A 19,289-nucleotide genomic window follows, 5' to 3' on the forward strand; every position below is an offset into this window, starting at 1 on the left:
TGATTTTATACCAAATAATCTCTCATTTCATCAAAATTTTCAAGTTTTAAATCATCAGCATTATAAACTTAGAAGTCGAAATTTAAGATTTTATCTCTTGTAAAATTTGGATTTGAACGCATTTGCTTTAAGAATTCAAAACTTTAAGATCAACAAACTCTTGAATTTGATTGAACCTCGAATTTTAAGCGCACAAAACTTATAAAACTTAAATTCAAAATTTAATGTCTCGTAAAAGAGAAGTAATTGGAAAGAAGGGAATTATACATATCAGGAAAAAAGAAAGTTAGCAAGAAGAATATTGTATGTACGTATATTACAAAAACATATACCACGACAAAAAAAAAAAGTAGCTACGAAAATATGCTCACACTAATTAATAAAATAGAAATACATTATGGTATTTTTTCCACACTAGCCGGCAATAAAGAATACAAACAATATTTATTCTTTATTATATCAAATTAAGAAAATAATTATTTGGTTTGTATCAACTTGGGAAAAAGTCAATTGAAATGCGAATTATTATGCATATTAGTAATAATACTTTTTTTAAAATTAATAATGGTAGATATAATTGGCCTATAATTTTCTAGTAAAACCTTGTTCAAGGTTTCAACTCTATTGTAAGAAGAGGTACTCTATGTCATTAACTCGGTCTATACTTGAGCAAATAAAACGTGATTGAAAAAGTTGTACACATTCTCACAATTTGGTTGTTATATAAATATAATATATATTTGTGACTAATCGTGCTCACATTTTTGTCCATCAATGAGGTGACATTCACTTATTAGATGTGATGAAACATATCAAAATTGTATATCAAATAGGTAAGTGTCACCTCATCATCTCAGTGATGAACACAGAGGTTGACACAGTTTGTGGACATCATACCAAAACTATATATATATTTTCTATTTACGTCATACTATTTAATTTTGTGTTAATTATTGGATTCGGTATTGTTGCTTTTCACTTCTCATTCTCTTTTTTTAAAATTAAAACCGCAAAACCGCCCAAAATCGACTGTGCTCACCCAAAATCGTACATTAAATTTTACTTAAAAAACGCAACTAGAAAATCTTTCAAACCGAAGTACCGTACATAACAATTTGGTTTGAATTTTTAACAAAAAACGGCCTAAACCGCATCATGATCACCTTTAATTGTGATACAAAAAATATAATGAAATTATATAATATATATGTGTGTGTATATGCTTTTAGAAATTTTGAATATCATCTTCGAACTTTTTAAAATATATATACATAGGGTTTACTTTACTAACTCAACTCGATATTGAATTTACATGCGATGTTCACAACTAAACTTTCACATCATTTACAAAATTAAAAATATCACTCACTTAATCTAATTAATTTTTAAAAAAAACATAGTTTTTTGAAATAAAATATTCTCATATATAACACTTTGCGTGAGTTCAAAAATCAGTATTTAACCAATCATAAAATTTGACGATTTCAAACTCTCAGTATTAAGTAGTTAAAAAAACCAGCAATTAGGCCATTTGGAAGATTAAAATGTTTGTTTGCATATTTTTTTAATGTTCAGCAAAGAAATTCATTCCCACTTAATGTGATTTTTTTTTTTAAATTTAGTCTGAAAACCAAATTTTATAATAGCATCTACATTGTCAATCATTATTTGATTAAGATTTTCATCCTCCAGCTCGTAGCGATGCTATAAATTTAGTTTTCCATTTGTTTTGGATCTCAAACTTCTTCGAGTTTCGTAACATGCATGTAACATTCCATTTGGTCTAGTGGCACCAAGCACCATGCATGTGTCCCAAATATGGGGCACGTCTCTAGTTCGAGACCCTGTGTTTAAACCTCACCCTATTGTCAAAAAGAAAAAACTCTACGAGTTTCATAAAATTTTTGTTATTTGTCTTTCTTATTGATCTCGGAACAGAGAACAGTACGAGTTGAGGCAAGGAAAATCATTTTTCCACAAGATGAATTTTCCTGTATGTATGTGCTATATGGAATGACAATCATCTCAAGATACAATTCCAATCAAGAAATACAGCACTACAAGTTTCGGATGTCAGCAAATAATGATATGCCTGAACTTTCAAATTTCGGAGAAAAACGAATGCAACAAAATGTATGTGTTGAAGAAATCCTGAATGCTCGGCAAAGGGATATATAGAGAGTGAGTCACCGGTATCACACAAAGGACACACCCTTTTGTGATAAGCCATGGGATGTGCGCACAAGCCAGGTGACACACGGTTCTACCCCAAGAGACAGTCACACGAGACGCACTGGTTCGGACCGGAGTACTGACTGTGCGCCGAGCTACCCTACCGGCCGTGTGCATGTGTTACACTGAGGCCCAACCTATCAACGTCTTCCCCTTTTCAAAAATTCCTAATGTCACTTGAGGCCCAAATCCTTAGCTCAAACTTGAAGTTAATAAAGAGGACTATAATTGGCTCATTCATCAATGTGAGACAACGCTCACTTCCTTTCATTGACTACTCACCATTTATCCAACCATTTTTTGCGTTTAAATTTTTTCTTTTTGTAAATAAAAATAAGATTATATTATCAAAAAAATTAGTAGATTTTTGAATCAGATAAAAATGGACTTCGCAGAAACATTTGAAGAGACGAATTCATATATTTATACAAAATCATGTCTAAAAAAAAAATTAAGATCCACAAAGTTTTTAACTTTCAAGGTTCCCTCCTCCCTACGGCGCACGATCCCAATTATGATGATAAAAACAGGGTGTCTTGAACAAAACATCGCTTTCAAAATATAAACAAAACAAACACATCCTATAGACTTTTTAGATGTATTCATTATATGAGGTAATTGTTGTTTTGTTGAATAACATTTTTATTCTCGGTATTGTCTTTAAGCATAAAAATCTTAAATATTAAAAAAAAAAATTGAATTTGTGGAGTAGAATGTATTATATTGACAAAATACGTTGAATTTTACAAAAGATTTGACGAATTGTGAAGATTATGCGTACATACATACTTGTGTAAATGCAGACAAAAGGAGGAGGATTTCATTTCCATCAAACCAGCTGGAGTCAAGAAAATCCTTAAAACGTAGATTTTTATGCTGAATTATCAATAAAATTTGATGCCATCGATTACAATAATTAATTTGAATATTAAGAAGAAATTAAAGCTATCTTAATTTCCTTATGATATATGGAAAATATTTGGATATTATCGAAGCACCAACTAACAAATTTTCATTAAAATCTTGCAAATATACAACGTTTCACAATATAAAATCCCAATATATTGGTTAAGTTAACTCGAAAATAAAACCGACAATTTCACACGCTTAAAGATCATGCCAAATTTTAAAATTAATCAACATAAATGGGTGGTGATTTTCAGTAATATCGATATTTTACACAAAATGAGATAGTTTTGATGGTAGAGTACGTATGACGAGCCTCTACCAATTGAGGTCGTTTAAATAGGAGATTCTCGTGCATGCATGCGAGTACAAAATCTTATTTACTGATCCAACTAAACTATCGTTCACCAAAGATTCATTGCAGTTCACTTCCATATTTGAGTCTATGTTTGTCCAAACAATCATTTGATACCTTAATTTTTCATGCTCAACCTTTCGACACCAAAGATCTCCGAAATTTCTGGTTCATAACTGTTCTAACATGACAAGACTGTGAAAGATGCTAACAATTAAAAACTAATAAACAAAAGCTGAGTTGTGGAATTCCATATTGGGCTTCCGCATTGTTCTTAACTTGAACTTCATTTGGGCTCATTTAGATCAGGATTCTCCAGTTGCATATACGAACAAGTATGGTTACTAAAAAGTTATTGTCGACAAAAACATTTGGACCATTTCCAAAAAGAGTAAAAAATTTACATTTACGACGTATATAACCAAAATATCAAATGTAATTATTGTTAGTTGTCATACATAAGTTGGATAAAATCACTAAGAGTTGAATATATGAACTTGGACAATCCTCATTAAGTTATCTTTTGGGGTTGAGTTAGGTCTAATTCCTAATCTTAACATGGTATTAGAGCTTAGGTTGTGTTCATTTCTGGACGTGAAGGTGTGTGTTTGTTGTCTCATATCGGTTGAATAAAATCTTTGAGAGTTGCATATATATATGGACTTTGACAATCTTATCCCCTAGAACTAGTTTTTGGAGTTTTAGGTCTAATTCCTAATCATAACAATTACATATATATTTTAAACTAAAAAAATTACAAATAAAATAAGCTCTAACACTAATAAAATAATATTTTTATCAAAGTTCAATAAAATTTAAGCTTTTTATTTATAAGAAACAATAAATTATAAAAAAAATTCTAAAAAAATAAAAAAATAGTGAGACGGTTTTTGATCGGTTCACCGATTTATGAACGGTTTTGACCGTTAAAACAGTTTTAAGTATGGTCAGGATTGGACCAGTGACCGATTCTTTGTTAAACCGGTCGGTTCGGTCCTGTACCGAGAACATGGATTTCAAATCCAGCAACTCTAGCACAACCTAACCACCAAGAAGCAAGATTTTTCAAGCTGCTTGTGAGATCATAACGGTTGACTCAATTACAATTCATTAGCAAATAAAACTTATATCATCACATAAGGTAGATGAAAGTGATACTGTGAATGATCTGCTTCAATCAGATACTATGGGAAAAAACAAAAAAAAAAGTCTACTGATGTGAATGATCTGCTTCAATCTTCCAATATCTGTCTCGATCAATCGTCAAAAAAAAAAAACTATTTAGGATTCTAGTGGCATCATCTGCCATGAATTTTTGCTCGTCGGTGGCCAAGTCGAAAGATTGATGGGCTTTAAGTTACACAAAAATAGGCCATCAAAATTTTAATAAAAATTGGGCCTTCAAAATGACTCTGTAGCGCTGTGTATAAACTGGACATTGCACAAGAAACGCCTTCGAGTAATCTGTAATAATATCACTACCAAAATATCGAAACACCGAGACACAATCCGTTTTGAATAAGAAATGTATAACCGTACGTGCTGAAATTTTCACAAAGAAACAATCTGAAAGAAAAACATGAAACTAACGACAATATACGAGGATTGTGAAAAACAAATAAGAAATGTGATGGATATTAGGTACAACCAATATCAGTGGTGCATGGTGAACTTTTAGCGATCCGGGGAGGAATCAAGCTTCTATATGAGAAAGATTTTTGAGATGTTCAAGTGACATCAGACTCTCTGTTGGCAGTGCAAGCAATTACAACCAATAAGGAGAATCTTAGCTACATTGGTTCTTATGTAGTAGAAATCAGAGATCGAATTCAAACACATATTATTTCAGAATTTATTCGTGTACGACGCTCGACTAATAAAGTAGCTCATTATTTGGCTCGTTTTGTTTTTTCTTCTCCCTCATACTTTGTGTTGATGAATGGAGAATTTCCAACTTGGTTGCTTCAGTTTGTAATTAACGATTCTTCGCAATAAAATTATGAGTTTTACTCAAAAAAATATTGTAATATAAATATATAGTTTTAGTATTAATATTATAATCTTTAAAATTTTGACTGAGGGAAATATATATAAAAAGTATATCCGTTGAGTGTCGATTTTATAGTTTCTAGCTCCTCTTTATTTGACAATCTGAAAATTTTCTCAAAAACATTTTATTCAATTAAATTACACAAAAACTCTTACGAGACTGTCTCACGTGTCAATTTTGTGTGACGGATATTCAATCCAGTTCAACCCATGAAAAATTATTTTTTTTATGTCAAAAAATTAATTTTTATTATACGTATGAATAGAATGGATTTGTCTCGCGGATAACCCCACTTATTTATTTATTGTGCAAGTATATGATTTGGTTGGTTTTACTTAAGGAATTGAAGAACCCAAACCAGAAGAAATTCCAATAAACCACGGAACTAGCAATGTTTGGTGTTTGTTGAGAGACTAATAATGAATAAATTGCAAACATTAATTACTTTATTTGAAATAAAACTTGAGAACAAAAAATTAGGTGAGGACGTGACATACCAAAATTTAGTATCCAAATAACATTTCTTTTTTAATAATTTATTATACAGCATATTCAAGACAATCACCTTATATCTCTTTATATATATANTAATCTTCCTTTTTTAATAGTCACGTGCGTACACAAATTTTCTTTCGTATGATTATGAATGAGTATGCATATAAACGTTGCGATCAATGAACAAGCCTTCCTCAAATAGCCTCGTGTCAGTCTCAGGGTCTCACCGACTCTTCGCTGTTTGTTGAATGTTGATGTGTGTAGAACATAATCTATATCGTTGATTACATATCAGGGGATTATTCCGGCGGCCCTTATCGATTTCCAGTGTGTTTCTCTTCGATTTTGCCGCGAAATCATTTGGGTTTCTTCCGTTGTTTCGTTGGAGTAAAACCAGTGCATAAAAATCCGATTTTGAAGTGATACTTGGTCGAAATCCATGGAACTGGAGATGTGAATCTGGTGCGGTTTTGTCTAAAAATGGGTTCTTGTTTCAGTGTTGTAGAAGATGAACAACAGTACACCGATAGCAAATCTTCCGGTCACAAACCAGGTTTCATTTTCGACAACTGATATTGCTTATGATCTTCGTGATTCATCTCATTTCCTTGATTCAATTTACCTCTCTTTGTTTAAAGCGTACTGATTATTTTATCCTTGTTGGGTTTTGTTTGAATTGGAATTGAGTATCATGCCTGAAGGTTTTGTTGGAATTGGAGTTGAGTATCATGCCTGATTATCAACTAGGAAACTTGCATTTTGAGTATAAGAATTTATATATTTTTTTTCCTTTTTAACATTCACTGCACCGATAAAAAAATATTCCCGTCATCAAACAGGTCTTATTTTCAACCATGGATGTTTTTGATCTGCCATCCATGTATGTTTAGCTGATCATTAGAGGCTGCAGGCCAGAGGAGTTGCTCTAGTGAAAACTGCAATAATTTTCATGTGTTACGAACAGAAACGTAACACCCCTGCTCACTCCTGACCGCTCCTTTTTAAATTTATTTGACTTAATTGTTATCAGTTGAAAAGTCTATTGCCTCCGTAAATGGAAATAATGGTACATCCTTGTCTGAAATTCTTGATGCGGATATGACAAGTTGATTTCAGCGTAGGCCACAATTATGTGTCTGTTTCTTTAATTTTAATGGGGAGTGGTACCGACTTAAACATGGTGTGAAGATTTAGTGAAGGCAAATCTGAAATGAGTTGATAATGATAGTGAGATATTAAGCGGGTACACATCAGCTACCTGTTTGGTCAATCCTGGGATATTTTGCACTTGTATATAAACAGACAGAAACTTCAGTGAGTTACAATCTAGTTGCGGCTCTAGACTTTTCTAAGTGTTAATATTCTAAAGTATATATAGATCCTCACTTATTTCTGAAAGACAAATAATACCATCTTTCGTTATTGTCGCTGTGAATTTATGGTTGTGGCTCAACTACAATGCGTGATTCTATTGCTATTCCCTGAACAATACTGATACTGACTACTTCTGTTAGGTGTTTGTGAAGAGTTGGTGTCACCGAGAAAAGTGAACTCTGTGAATTCAAACGCCATCGTGGTAATTTCAAAAGACATAATGGATCTACGTCAAAGGCCTGTGAATGGTGATCTTGATATCTTCACTTACGAGGAGATGAAACTGGCCACCAAACACTTCCGGCCAGATCAGGTTCTTGGTGATGGTGGGTTTGGTATCGTCTATAAAGGAATGATTGATGATAATGTGCGGCCTGGTTACAAGACAACTCGAGTCGCCATTAAAGAGCTTGATCCCGAGGGCCTTCAGGGAGACCGAGAATGGCTGGTATTTCCTTTTTTAACCAAATATTATATTCACCGATATTTTCTGATTTTTTGCTATTAAAAACGAGCTTAGTTTTTTAAGGGTGTTGCATAAGGCAGAGAGTCACTCATGACTACTGCATGACATGCCAAAGAAAGGGTCAAAGTTGTCGCCATCTGAAAGGTTGGAGGAATGAAAATATTTATAATTTGCTTATCATGGCATGTCACCAGAAAGCATTGGGACCTCTCTTGTCTTGTGGAACATCACCTCGCAAATGGCACTAATTTTACTTCCAGTCTTTGCAGATTCTCATAACCTGTGAAAATCCAAGCCTTCAAGTCTTTCACATTTAAGATTAAGATACGTTGTACAGCAGAATGAAAAATGCACCAATTGTAAGCTGGTTTAAGCAGCAATAATCTACAGCAGAATGAAAAATGCACCAATTGTAAGCTGGTTTAAGCAGCAATAATCAATAACACGTACGATTAAGTTTCGTTGTATATCAGAATAAGAAATGAAAGAACGGCTGCACCACATATTTTTCTTCTCCAAATGAAAACTTTGTTGAAGTTTTCTCGTTTTATTTGCTATATACTGAAAATTTACATAGAAAAGGTCTTGAGTTGACTCATCGTTAAGTTTTTGCACTTACAGGCAGAAGTCAATTATTTAGGGCAACTTCGACACCCAAATCTGGTGAAACTGGTCGGCTATTGCTGCGAGGGTGATCACAGACTTTTGGTTTATGAATATATGGCATCTGGGAGCTTGGAGAGACACCTTTTTCACCGTGAGTACAACAAAACCACATATTTAACAGCTAGTGTTGGACAATATTTATTGTGTAGAAGTATATGTTGCATCCTTTTAGTTTATTTCTGATTTTCTTACAACTGTTGTTTGCTAATTATTGCAGCTAAGAACACCAATAAATAGCTATATGAGAAGATTTTATAAACATGTATTGAAGGTGTTGCGTTTGTATAATCCGATATGATGCCAGCGAGAACTTGTGTTTGCCCAATAATTTAATACAAAAATAAATATTTCGCATGTATTTTCGTACAAATTCAATTTGTTTTATTTCTTTTTGTCTTTTTGCTTATAGGAGTACGCGCCACCTTATCATGGCACAAGAGATTGAAGATTGCTTTGGACACTGCAAAAGGGCTTGCTTTTCTTCATGATGTGGATAATCCTATAATATACAGGGATTTTAAGACGTCTAACATTTTGCTAGATGTGGTAAGTTGAGCATCGTCCTGTTTACAGATCTAACTAGTATATTGAGGACATGGAAATTAATTCTGAGAAAGTAGATGTTCCATTGAACAGAAGAAGGGCACGACTGTACCATGAGCAGCAAAATTTTCAAGAATCCTAATATCATGTGGTTTCTTTGTTATTGAAAGTTTATTTTTTAACATCTCCATTGGTAAGACAAAGGCTAAAGTGTGCAGAAAACATGCAGGATTTTAATGCAAAGCTCTCCGACTTCGGATTGGCTAGGGTCGGCCCAACTGGAGATCAAACCCATGTTTCAACCCGAGTGATGGGTACTTATGGTTATGCTGCCCCCGAGTATGTGATGACTGGTGAGTCCTATGTTGGCATACTGGTTTGTAGCTTTATGTTCAAGAAGTACCTGTTTTGATGTGTGATTTTCGGTATCAATTTGAATATAGCAAGATCTATGGTGACCAATCAAACAAACCAGTGGTATCTTTGTTGGTCTTTTAAAAATATAGGCCTTCAGTTTGAGTCGCACAGAGTGTGTGAGTGAATTTCAAAATACTGGTTATCAAGACTTATCCTACGATCATTTTTCACCATTTTTCAGGACATTTAACTGCACGAAGCGATGTTTATGGTTTTGGGGTCGTTTTACTTGAAATGCTCATTGGAAGGCGTGCAATGGATAAAAGCAGGCCTAGTCGAGAGCATAATCTAGTCGAGTGGGCTCGTCCAATCCTCAACCACAACAAGAAGCTTTTGAGAATACTTGATCCTAGAATTGAAGGGCAATACTCCACTAAAGTTCTCATGAAAGTGGCCCATCTAGCATATCAATGCCTCAGTCAAAACCCGAAAGGAAGGCCTGTAATGAGCCAAGTAATCGAAATTCTCGAGCCCCTGGTGACACAAGAAGCTAATGAAGACGAAACGATTCTACTGAATGGAGGTGCCTGTGTAACACTTTATGAGGTTCCGAAAAAATTGGCAGAAACTCCAATGGGGAAGAAGGCGGACATAACAAAGAGTGAGAGCCATCGAGAAACCGAGCATGCAAAGGGTAAACATGTTAATGGAAGGAGCAAAAGTGAGCCTCCAAAGGAGGACTTTCTTTGTAGTTCTTTTCAAGAATGAAGATTTTGAATTCTTAAAGTTTAGTTCAGTTTCTTGTTGATTTTCTTTTGATTCCTTTTTTGAAAATAATTGACGATTTGAGATATTTGGCATACATCATTATTAGTAGTTACAGATTTTGATGCAACCACAGATACATAGCACTATATGGTAAAGATAAAAAAGATTCTCATGAATAACACAACATGCAAAATTTTATTATAATCTATTTCAGTCCAAAAAAATATACTCCAATTTTGAAAGTTCTGATTGTTTTAAGATATACTTATAAAATCTCTTTATAATCATTATTGTTTTGTATATTTCCAAAAAAATTCTTTTTCACAGACGAACAAATTATCAAATTAGTCATTTTCGAAAATAATATCATATTTTGACCTATTTTCAATATAATTGCAATATTCTGTGCAACAAATGCATTAATGTTTTAACGTTCATATGAAATATTGGATTGTATTTCGTCCTCTTGTTATTCCTTAGCTGTTTGTACGATTAAAAATTTATTTTGTGATAAAATTAAGCCCGCTCATTTAAGTATTCTATGTGATTTCAAGCACTCGTGCAATCAATTTTTGGTGTAGATGGTTGGCTAAGTTATGTGTGTATATATATATATATATATAAACAAAACGAGAGAATCTTTTGAATTAGTTGAATATCTAGAACTTGTCGATTAAGATACAACACCGACCACCCATCATTTTTCTAAGATAACATAAACTTTTGATACGAAGTTGCTTAGAAACTAGCTGGTCTTTAAAAATTATTTTACAATCAAAAAACAGTCTATCGACCATTACTTGAACTTTAGAGCAGTTCGCAACAAGTGAAATGAATTTAAACTACAAATTTGAAATCACTTTCGATCAGACCGCATCCTGACAATAATTAATGGGCTCTAAGTGGCAATCTTAGAATTTTGATAATTGTAATTATCTATTCCAATTTTAAAGAACAAATGGGACAAAGAATCAAAGAAAACATCTGAAATAAGACACATACAGAACTACAAGCTTCATAGCAATTTTGGCAGAAAAATATTCCACAACTTCATATAATAACAAACCGATAGGTGTTTCGTGGGGAAATATTTCAAGCATATTAGCTAATTTTTCAGATAAACATTCAACAGACATTTATTTTTATATTATTTTCTAACTGGGCATCATCAACAGCTCCGATGTCACTTAATCCACAACATCACGCTTTAGCATGTTCGAGTGAATTTTTTGGCAAGGTCCATTTCCTGCAGAGAGATAAAAATCATACCTTTAGTTCATTGAATACAATAAAAACTTCCTTTTCTGGGAGTTGAAATATAATCCTTTTCGAACCATAATGGAATAATAATGTTTACTAAATTGTTTTACACTGGTGCCGCTGGAGCTTTACCCTATTGTTCAAAGAGTTACACTGTTCAACCTGAGAAACAACTCAACGAGAGAATAATGTACTTACATAGATAGGTTTATGTCATTTTTGTCTCTCACAGGAATCAGGAATTTACATGTTTCTGATCTTAACTATAACACACAAATCTTGACTAAAACACACAAATTTCCCAGGAACTTTGAAAGTTATTAAAAGACTCAGTTACACAGTTTTGTAAATATTGTAGACGGATTTGTCTTAATAACACAAGAATCAGGAAGTACAGGAAACAAAGCAAAGGCTTTGCTTCTATCTCATCAACTTCTATGACTCTCCTATATCTCCTATACAAATTTATGTTGCATAAACTCTAAACAAGATAGGTTTGGAGTTGCTGTGGTTCTTATGTTAATATCAGATTATCACATCTGTGACACTTCAATTTATACAGTGCATCTTCCTGGAAGGTTGAACTGAAGAATCATTTAAGAATTTTAAAAAAGATTCAGAAACATAATCTGATATTCTGAATCACAATATTTCTGAATCAGATTTAGATCTCTATAGAACAAACTTTATATTTTGAAATAAAATATGCAAATGAGCTAAGAGAGGACCATCAAGAATCACAGATGAAGCATTTTCTAACCCCAAATGTGACGCATCATTTTTGCAAGCTCAATAAAATATTTCCTTTCTGCAGGCTTGAAACCATCCACATTCGCAGATTCTTGGATTGAAGTTATAAGGTCTCGCTTTAATTTTGCAGAGAGCGCCAAGTACGTTGGTCCATGGATATTACTGAGGTCCACAAGCTAAAAAAGAAAATTATGTGACTGATGATAGGATTGTTGATGCTAACAAATATTTTAAAAATCTGACACATGATGTCCTAACAGTTAAATCGACCATGATTTGTGACAATTTAATTACAACTGGAACACTACAAGAGATGAAGCTTTGAACTTGTACCATCGAACTAAAAATCATCTTGTGCTAACTGAGGAAACATAAATACTGTGACTCTAGCACTCTACAGGTATATGGTAGATCCAAAGTCAAATTTGAGATGAAAACAAATATGACACTAACAGAACAGTGTATTTTGTCACCTTTTATTGTTTAGAAAGCATAATACAGATTTTATTCATTTACCTCCATTGACTAGCAGTACAAAACTGGAAGCGATACTTCTAGAAAGCATTGCACTGTTGCATTTTCATATGATTTAGCCAGGAAAAGTTTGTGACCAAAAGAACAAAGCGACCAATAGAAGTCAAGAATAAGCTGAAATAGAATAAAGAAACAAATTTTCCCGTGTAGTTAACAAATCCCTAACTCATTCGCAAGATGCATAATGGGATGGTTTAATATATCTATGCCACCTACATGATGATTTTATATCTTAATAAAAGCTTGTTTGGCCAGTGTAGAATAGCTGTGATCATAGTTATTATAATCCCTCAAGGCCTGCGTTACTGCATCTAGGCTCAAGATGCAGAAAGACTCGGCCCACCCCCATTGTGCCTAGATGCAAGCCAAGGCACAACAGTCCGACAATAAGCGCCTTGGTTTGGAGCTTTGTTGCACTTTAAAGGCTCATCAAACCTTTAAAGTGCATCATAAATGCAAGGATAGTGTATTTTAAATGAAATGCAAGGTGATAATCAATCATTTTCATCTATAGACTATTTAATGTAAACTTTATTGTTGTGCAATAACTTGTAAGGATGATATGCAAGGAAGTTTTCCTCGAAATTGATACTATAGCATGTTTTCCCTAAGTGCACCCCAGTTCAATTAGGGGCGCACCTTCCCTAGATTTCGTGCCTATAACCAATGATATCCTAGCACCTTCCTCACCTCTAATAGCAATGGCTATGTGATGAAAATGTAAGATGCTATGGCTATCTCCTGATGTTAAAATATTTTGCAAATAAGATGACTTACCTGCTGAAACCATGGAATAATAGAATTCACAAATCTTTGCTTCAATAAGAACTTTGCCAATGTGCTTAGTAGCTCATTTCCAGTCTTTTGAGATAAATTTTCAAGAACTGGACCTGTTTTATCTAGGAGCTCAAACAAAAGGAATTCGTTCCTTGAACAAAGAGCTTCTTCATATGCAAAGTCAAGATCCCTGTCCAAGATGTAATCATTGATTACTTTCCGCGGGTTCTTCTTAGCTTCCAGTTTATTTAGTCTTGACTTGATGCAGGGACTTGAATCAAAGATATTGCTTTTCATTCGTGTTTGGCCTTCATAAATTTCTGAAGAAAAACTTGCAGGGGTGCTGCTTTTACCAAAAGATTTGTTGCTTAGCTTAGGAGTAGCATCAGCCCATATGTCTGAGTTGTGTTTCCCATAACCATTTGATCTCCCCCTGATAAATGTGTTCTCCCATATTCCTGCATGTTTAGTTGGAGGTAATGGAGGATGCCCATTACTCTCGACAGAGGCCCTGGGGGTGCTCCCAGAAAATCTGGGGGAAACAATGCTAGGACTACTTTTCACAACTTTGGTCGCCAGCACATCTGAATATCTTCCTCCATGAACAAGTCCTTGTGCTATTTTGTCAACCACTAATTCAAGATTTGACACTTTCAACTGTACCACGGACATGCCATCCGTTATGGTGGTTGTAAATGCCTGAATAAATAGCAGATGATTTAGATGATCACAGATTATTAAGGTTTTGAGAAAAGAATACTTTTTCAGTTCCCCCACAAGATTGATTCGGAAGTTAAATAAAATGGTGTAGGTTTCCCCCCGGTACTGGTGGGTTGATGTAGGAACAATATTAAACGCAGAAACAAGCCTTTTGCACTAACTTCTACATTTCAATACTCAAGTACTTGCATTCATGGCAGCACAAACTAACTACAAAATTATTTTCTCTAAATATAAGGCATGACGAAAGCTTATGACTTGTTTCAGGTTCCATTTATTTACAAAGAATACTTTGGAAATCTTAATGGGATTATTAGCTCTGTAAAAATATATTTCCATAAGCCATGTTTGAAATGCTTTTAGTGGAAATTCTTTTAGTGGAAATGCATAGTCCGTGGCTTTATTGAAATGTTTACCAAATATCTTGATCATTTTCCTTAATGGTAGCCGGGCATCTACTGCAACAAAAAAGCAAAAGAAACAGAACAAGAAACCATTAGTAATTACCTTTACCATATCAATCAAATTTGATTGCTTATTTTCAATCTCCAAAAGCTGCTTTCTGATGAGCATCAAATCTTTTTCAGTTTTTAAGCAACAACCAAGCATAATTTGCGAAGTAGATTCTGTAACCGTGGAATCTAAGCTCGTACGATCATGCACTTTCGTCAAGTATCTTTGCTCTTCGATACTAGCTTCATCATTTGCAAACCTTTGTCTAGTTCCAGTTGAATTTACCAAACAGGCATCATCAAAAGCATCACAATGGATAGGAACAACCTTTGATTTGATGCTTTCCGTGAAAAGAGTGGACGCGGAAGAAAATTCCTGCTTGTCATCAAGTTCTACGTAATTATATCCAATATTTTTAGTACTACTAACATCCGTAAAAATATTTTCGCATCTCTTTGTAACAGAGCTACCCTCAGATTCATCATACTGGTTCTCTGATACTGAAAGATTTTGATTCTTTGGAATTGCAATTTCTATTTGCCAGTCATTTGTTCCAGATTGCTGAGATTTCTCAATGTTAGTTCCTCCAGCTGTTTGGGATGATAGAGGAACTCTTTTCTTAGCCAATTCACAAGCAGGTCTCATCTGTTTAATATCCTTTAGCTTTGAGCCACTGGAACTGGTAACATCACCATAGTCAGATGTGTAGGAAGAACCTATAAGAGATCAAAAAAGTTTTACATGAGGAATTACAAATATACTAGCAACAAGTTGAGAGACACAGCAGCAAGGAGATACCATTCACTTCAAACAGTAGAATTTACAACGCAGAATGAAATACGTGAAGAAACAAGTTCACAAGGGTCGATCAGAACTCCAAACCCAGAAAATAAAGTGAACCTAGATGGATCAGCTTCAGTAAAAACTGCACTTAGAAAATTAACTAGCCGCCCCTTTCTGGATTTTACTTCCCATTCTCCAAGTTGTAGGTGTGCGTGGACCTTTAGCAGACTCACATTCATTACATAAAAAATTCTTCATCATAATACCTTTGACAGAAGATCCAGCTTCAGAAGGTTCTGGTGTTACCAAACCAGGAAGATTTTTCCAGAGTTGCAAGGCCTGCAAAGCTGCGTCCCTTACTGGTTTCACCTATTCAGAAGAAAAAGGTATACGAAATTACAGATAAAGTATTTTACGAAATGAAGCCACTGAGTTATGACATGTTAAATAATACAGCCAACCTTGTCAAAACGACATGATTCAAGACAACAGATGACAGTGTTACGAAATGTGCCCAAGGAAGATACTAAACAAGAAGCTATATCTCCTAGCGCAGTGCAGGCCGCTTTACGAGTTGCCCATTCGCTGTTCTTCATGGCTTCTTGGATGCTTGTCAGAGCAGCACTCAGTGAACTAGGTGTAGGAGCACCCCCAGCCTAGAACATTTGATAAGCAAATAAAATTCGACTCAAGTACAAATGCATCACAACCAGACAACAGTATACATCGATATTGATTTTTGGAATGTGTTGTGAGAATTTTGAGACCAATCTAAGGTAGATGAGTCTCAAGATGTAAGCATCTTCTTAGAGAAAGTTAGACCAATTGTTGCATTTCAAATGTCCATTCTTACAGTATCTGTGCACTGTATATTCACGACCAAGAATTGTATGATTTTGATGAAGCCATGTGAATCATTCTAAACATGTGACATGTACAGAACCCAACAAGAGTTATGTAAGTGATGCCCAAGGTTCAGTATTGAAATCATTTAGGAGGTTTCCCAAGCTTTTTCCATATCGATATAAGAAACATCTCAACTTACTGAGGGCTAGTACGAGTCAAATAGCAATAATTAAAATGACACCTTTTATTCTACTTTGGAAACCCAAACAACCCAATCATATAGGTCTGAAAAATAATGGATCGGATAGACATAAATCTGACACAATGTAGAACGTGATGATTATAGTTATAACGATAGATTTGGCAACAGACGAGTAAATGAGATATTCTTTAAACTGCTGATGAGCTCTTGAATACTACATTACACAAATTAGAAGAATTAACTATAAACCAGACATGAATGCAGAAACAAAAGTATAGGGCAAATACAGGCGCCGTGGGCAGAAACAAACCAGAATGATACTCCGGTTCAACTCAATGACTGCTGGTTTTGCCATGAAATGTGGATTTTTCGTCAACTTGACTGTTCTTGCCAACATCTTCTGCAAAACCAAGGATGGAGGATCATGAATATTGTCAATGACCCTCGACAAACACAATGCTGATCCAGATTGCACTTGCTTGTTCTGCTCACCCAGAGCTTCAAAAAGTGGCCTGACTAGCACGACAAAAATGTTATCAGTTTCAACCCTATTACCACTCAATTTGGATGCCAAGATACCCACTGTTTCTACACACACATCTCTCACAGCAGAATCGGTATCCTTTAACCTTTTAACAATGCTAGCTACCATCCTGCCAAGATGAGGTGCCACCAGAATCTCGTGAAAAGTTGCCAGTTTGCCCATTAGGCGAATGCATTCTTTACGAACAGCACATTTCTGTTCGGAATCTGTGTCCAATATGCAGGACAGGAATGGAGAAATTCCATCATGAGGCAAGCATTCAATGGTTTTCTCGAGCTCCTCGACCCCAATTTGACAAGTGTCCCTATCTGCAAGCTTGTTGAGCGCAAGAACCACTCTTTGTTTCAGCTCAAAAGCTGCTTGCTGACCGGTCATTCTGGAACTAGCTTTCCCTTTCACCAAATTTACATGTGACTTCATCTTTATTCACCTTGCGTCTAAGCGCCCATAATAGCTCAAAATTTCAACTCCGACACAAACTCATAAGCTCCCCTCTTTCATGACTTTGTGCCACCCTTCAGTGTTTAAAAAAACATGCCAAGCAAAAAAAGAAAAGAAAATTAAAAAACGTTACGTAATCAAATTAAGAAAACCATCTTCAGGAATCGCAACTTTTTCTAAAACTATCGATTGAAGAGTCCTATCTCGCAAATCAAGAAATCGGCATTCCTGCATCATATTTGAGACAAAATAGAAATATGTATCAAAATAATAATAGCATTAAAACATTACTTTAAATTGCATGGATCCAAGAATCGAGCTAGAATAAGCACTAGACTATGAGCTGGAAGAACACAACACACGCACCTCAGATGAATACAATCATCCCTAAAAATGAAAATATAACCATTCCCTTAACGGTCCAAGAATGCCACGCATGAAGTGAAACCTTACTTGAAAGACCAGCCATTCTGAGCTTTCACGTAAAAAAACAGCACTAGTTAAACAATGCTTTGAGAATGGAGCGGCGAAAGTAAAGTAGCATACGCATAATGACATGTCACAGTAGTGTGACATTCGATTCGTTCAAGTTCAAATTCAAATTTGAAGACAGGATAATGAAAAGAAACATCAAAAAGAACGAATCTCAGTACGAAGATGAAGTCAAAAGCGGAGATCGAGAATATCTCACCCATACGTCCGCACAGAGAAGAGAGAGAAAACAGTGTGTGTGTGGATTTGGGGATCTTCGAGTTTTTTTTTGGCGGTTTGGATTTCCATTTTTGAAATTTGAGGAGAATCGTGGCTTTTCATATACCAATTTTTAACTTAGAATTAACATAAATTGGCTTTTAACTTAGAATCTGGTTCAGTTGAAGAGTAGTTTTGACGGTCTCACGAATATTTATTTGTGAGATGAGTCAACCTTATCGATATTCACAATAAAAAACAATAATTTTAGCATAAAAAGTAATATTTTTTCATGGATAACCCAGATAAGAGACATGTCTAACAAAATACGATCCGTGAGACCGTCTCACACAAATTTTTGTCTTAGTTGAAAGGGACTTAATTTATTTAAAAAAATTTTTTTTGGCAATTGGTCTCTCAACTTTTGGCTGATATGATCTTTTAGGGTACATTTTTATTCAATTACGTAAACGATAAAAATATTATTGATATATAAATGTAATATACGATAATAAAATAGTATTGTATTTGATATGATTTTTCTACCGTATGATAAATTAAGAATTTTTTTTATTTTTGGGCAAAATTACTCTTGTATTATATTAAAATTACTTTTTTCTGTAGAAAAATGGTAGGTTGGAGACAAAGATATGATTAAAAAAAGTGATAGTTAATAGTACAAATGGGTGGTATATGTTTATTTTCTTTCAATTAATATTACTTAGTCCGAATGGATTGAATAGGAATATCAAAAATCCAACAAAATAAGGGATAAACGGGTTAAACCAACCACAGTATGATCCCTTGCACCAACGACCTGTTGAAATTGAGACTAATTTTCAAGAGAAAACAACCAACGTGAGGCAGCTTGAAATTTAAAAAATGACTTAAAATTGATGAGTTACCATCACTTTCTTTTTCTTTATTACTTTGCGATCTAAACTAAAAAACTCCAAACAGAGAATGAAACACCGGAAAAACAACAAATATATGATGTTGTTTACTAGTCAATATCGTCATAGAAGATAAAGAGAAAAACATATGTAACAAATTAGAGAAAAAAAAAAAAAGACAGAG

The 19,289-nt window shown here is 34.3% G+C and overlaps 2 protein-coding genes across 2 annotated transcripts; one reads left to right on the plus strand and one right to left on the minus strand.

Moving 5' to 3' along the window:
- The first annotated feature begins 6,218 nt into the window (after window positions 1-6,218).
- On the plus strand, window positions 6,219-10,297 carry LOC140968373 (probable serine/threonine-protein kinase PBL17). The gene is made up of 6 exons (XM_073429309.1): window positions 6,219-6,591; window positions 7,553-7,860; window positions 8,500-8,635; window positions 8,954-9,090; window positions 9,317-9,440; window positions 9,686-10,297. The coding sequence occupies exons 1-6, from the start codon at window positions 6,519-6,521 to the stop codon at window positions 10,210-10,212; spliced, it is 1,305 nt and encodes a 434-aa protein (XP_073285410.1). The 5' UTR covers window positions 6,219-6,518; the 3' UTR covers window positions 10,213-10,297.
- An 886-nt stretch (window positions 10,298-11,183) lies between these two features.
- On the minus strand, window positions 11,184-17,501 carry LOC140968372 (TORTIFOLIA1-like protein 2). The gene is made up of 7 exons (XM_073429307.1): window positions 16,848-17,501; window positions 15,951-16,145; window positions 15,756-15,858; window positions 14,761-15,422; window positions 13,534-14,232; window positions 12,233-12,398; window positions 11,184-11,458 (listed from the first exon to the last, which is right to left on the minus strand). Exons 1-7 carry the CDS (start codon window positions 17,499-17,501, stop codon window positions 11,400-11,402), a joined length of 2,538 nt encoding a protein of 845 aa, XP_073285408.1. The 3' UTR covers window positions 11,184-11,399.
- Between the last annotated feature and the right edge of the window lie 1,788 nt (window positions 17,502-19,289).

Source organism: Primulina huaijiensis, unplaced genomic scaffold (genome assembly GCF_012295235.1).
Source record: "Primulina huaijiensis isolate GDHJ02 unplaced genomic scaffold, ASM1229523v2 scaffold35849, whole genome shotgun sequence".
Classification (NCBI taxonomy): Eukaryota; Viridiplantae; Streptophyta; class Magnoliopsida; order Lamiales; family Gesneriaceae; genus Primulina; species Primulina huaijiensis.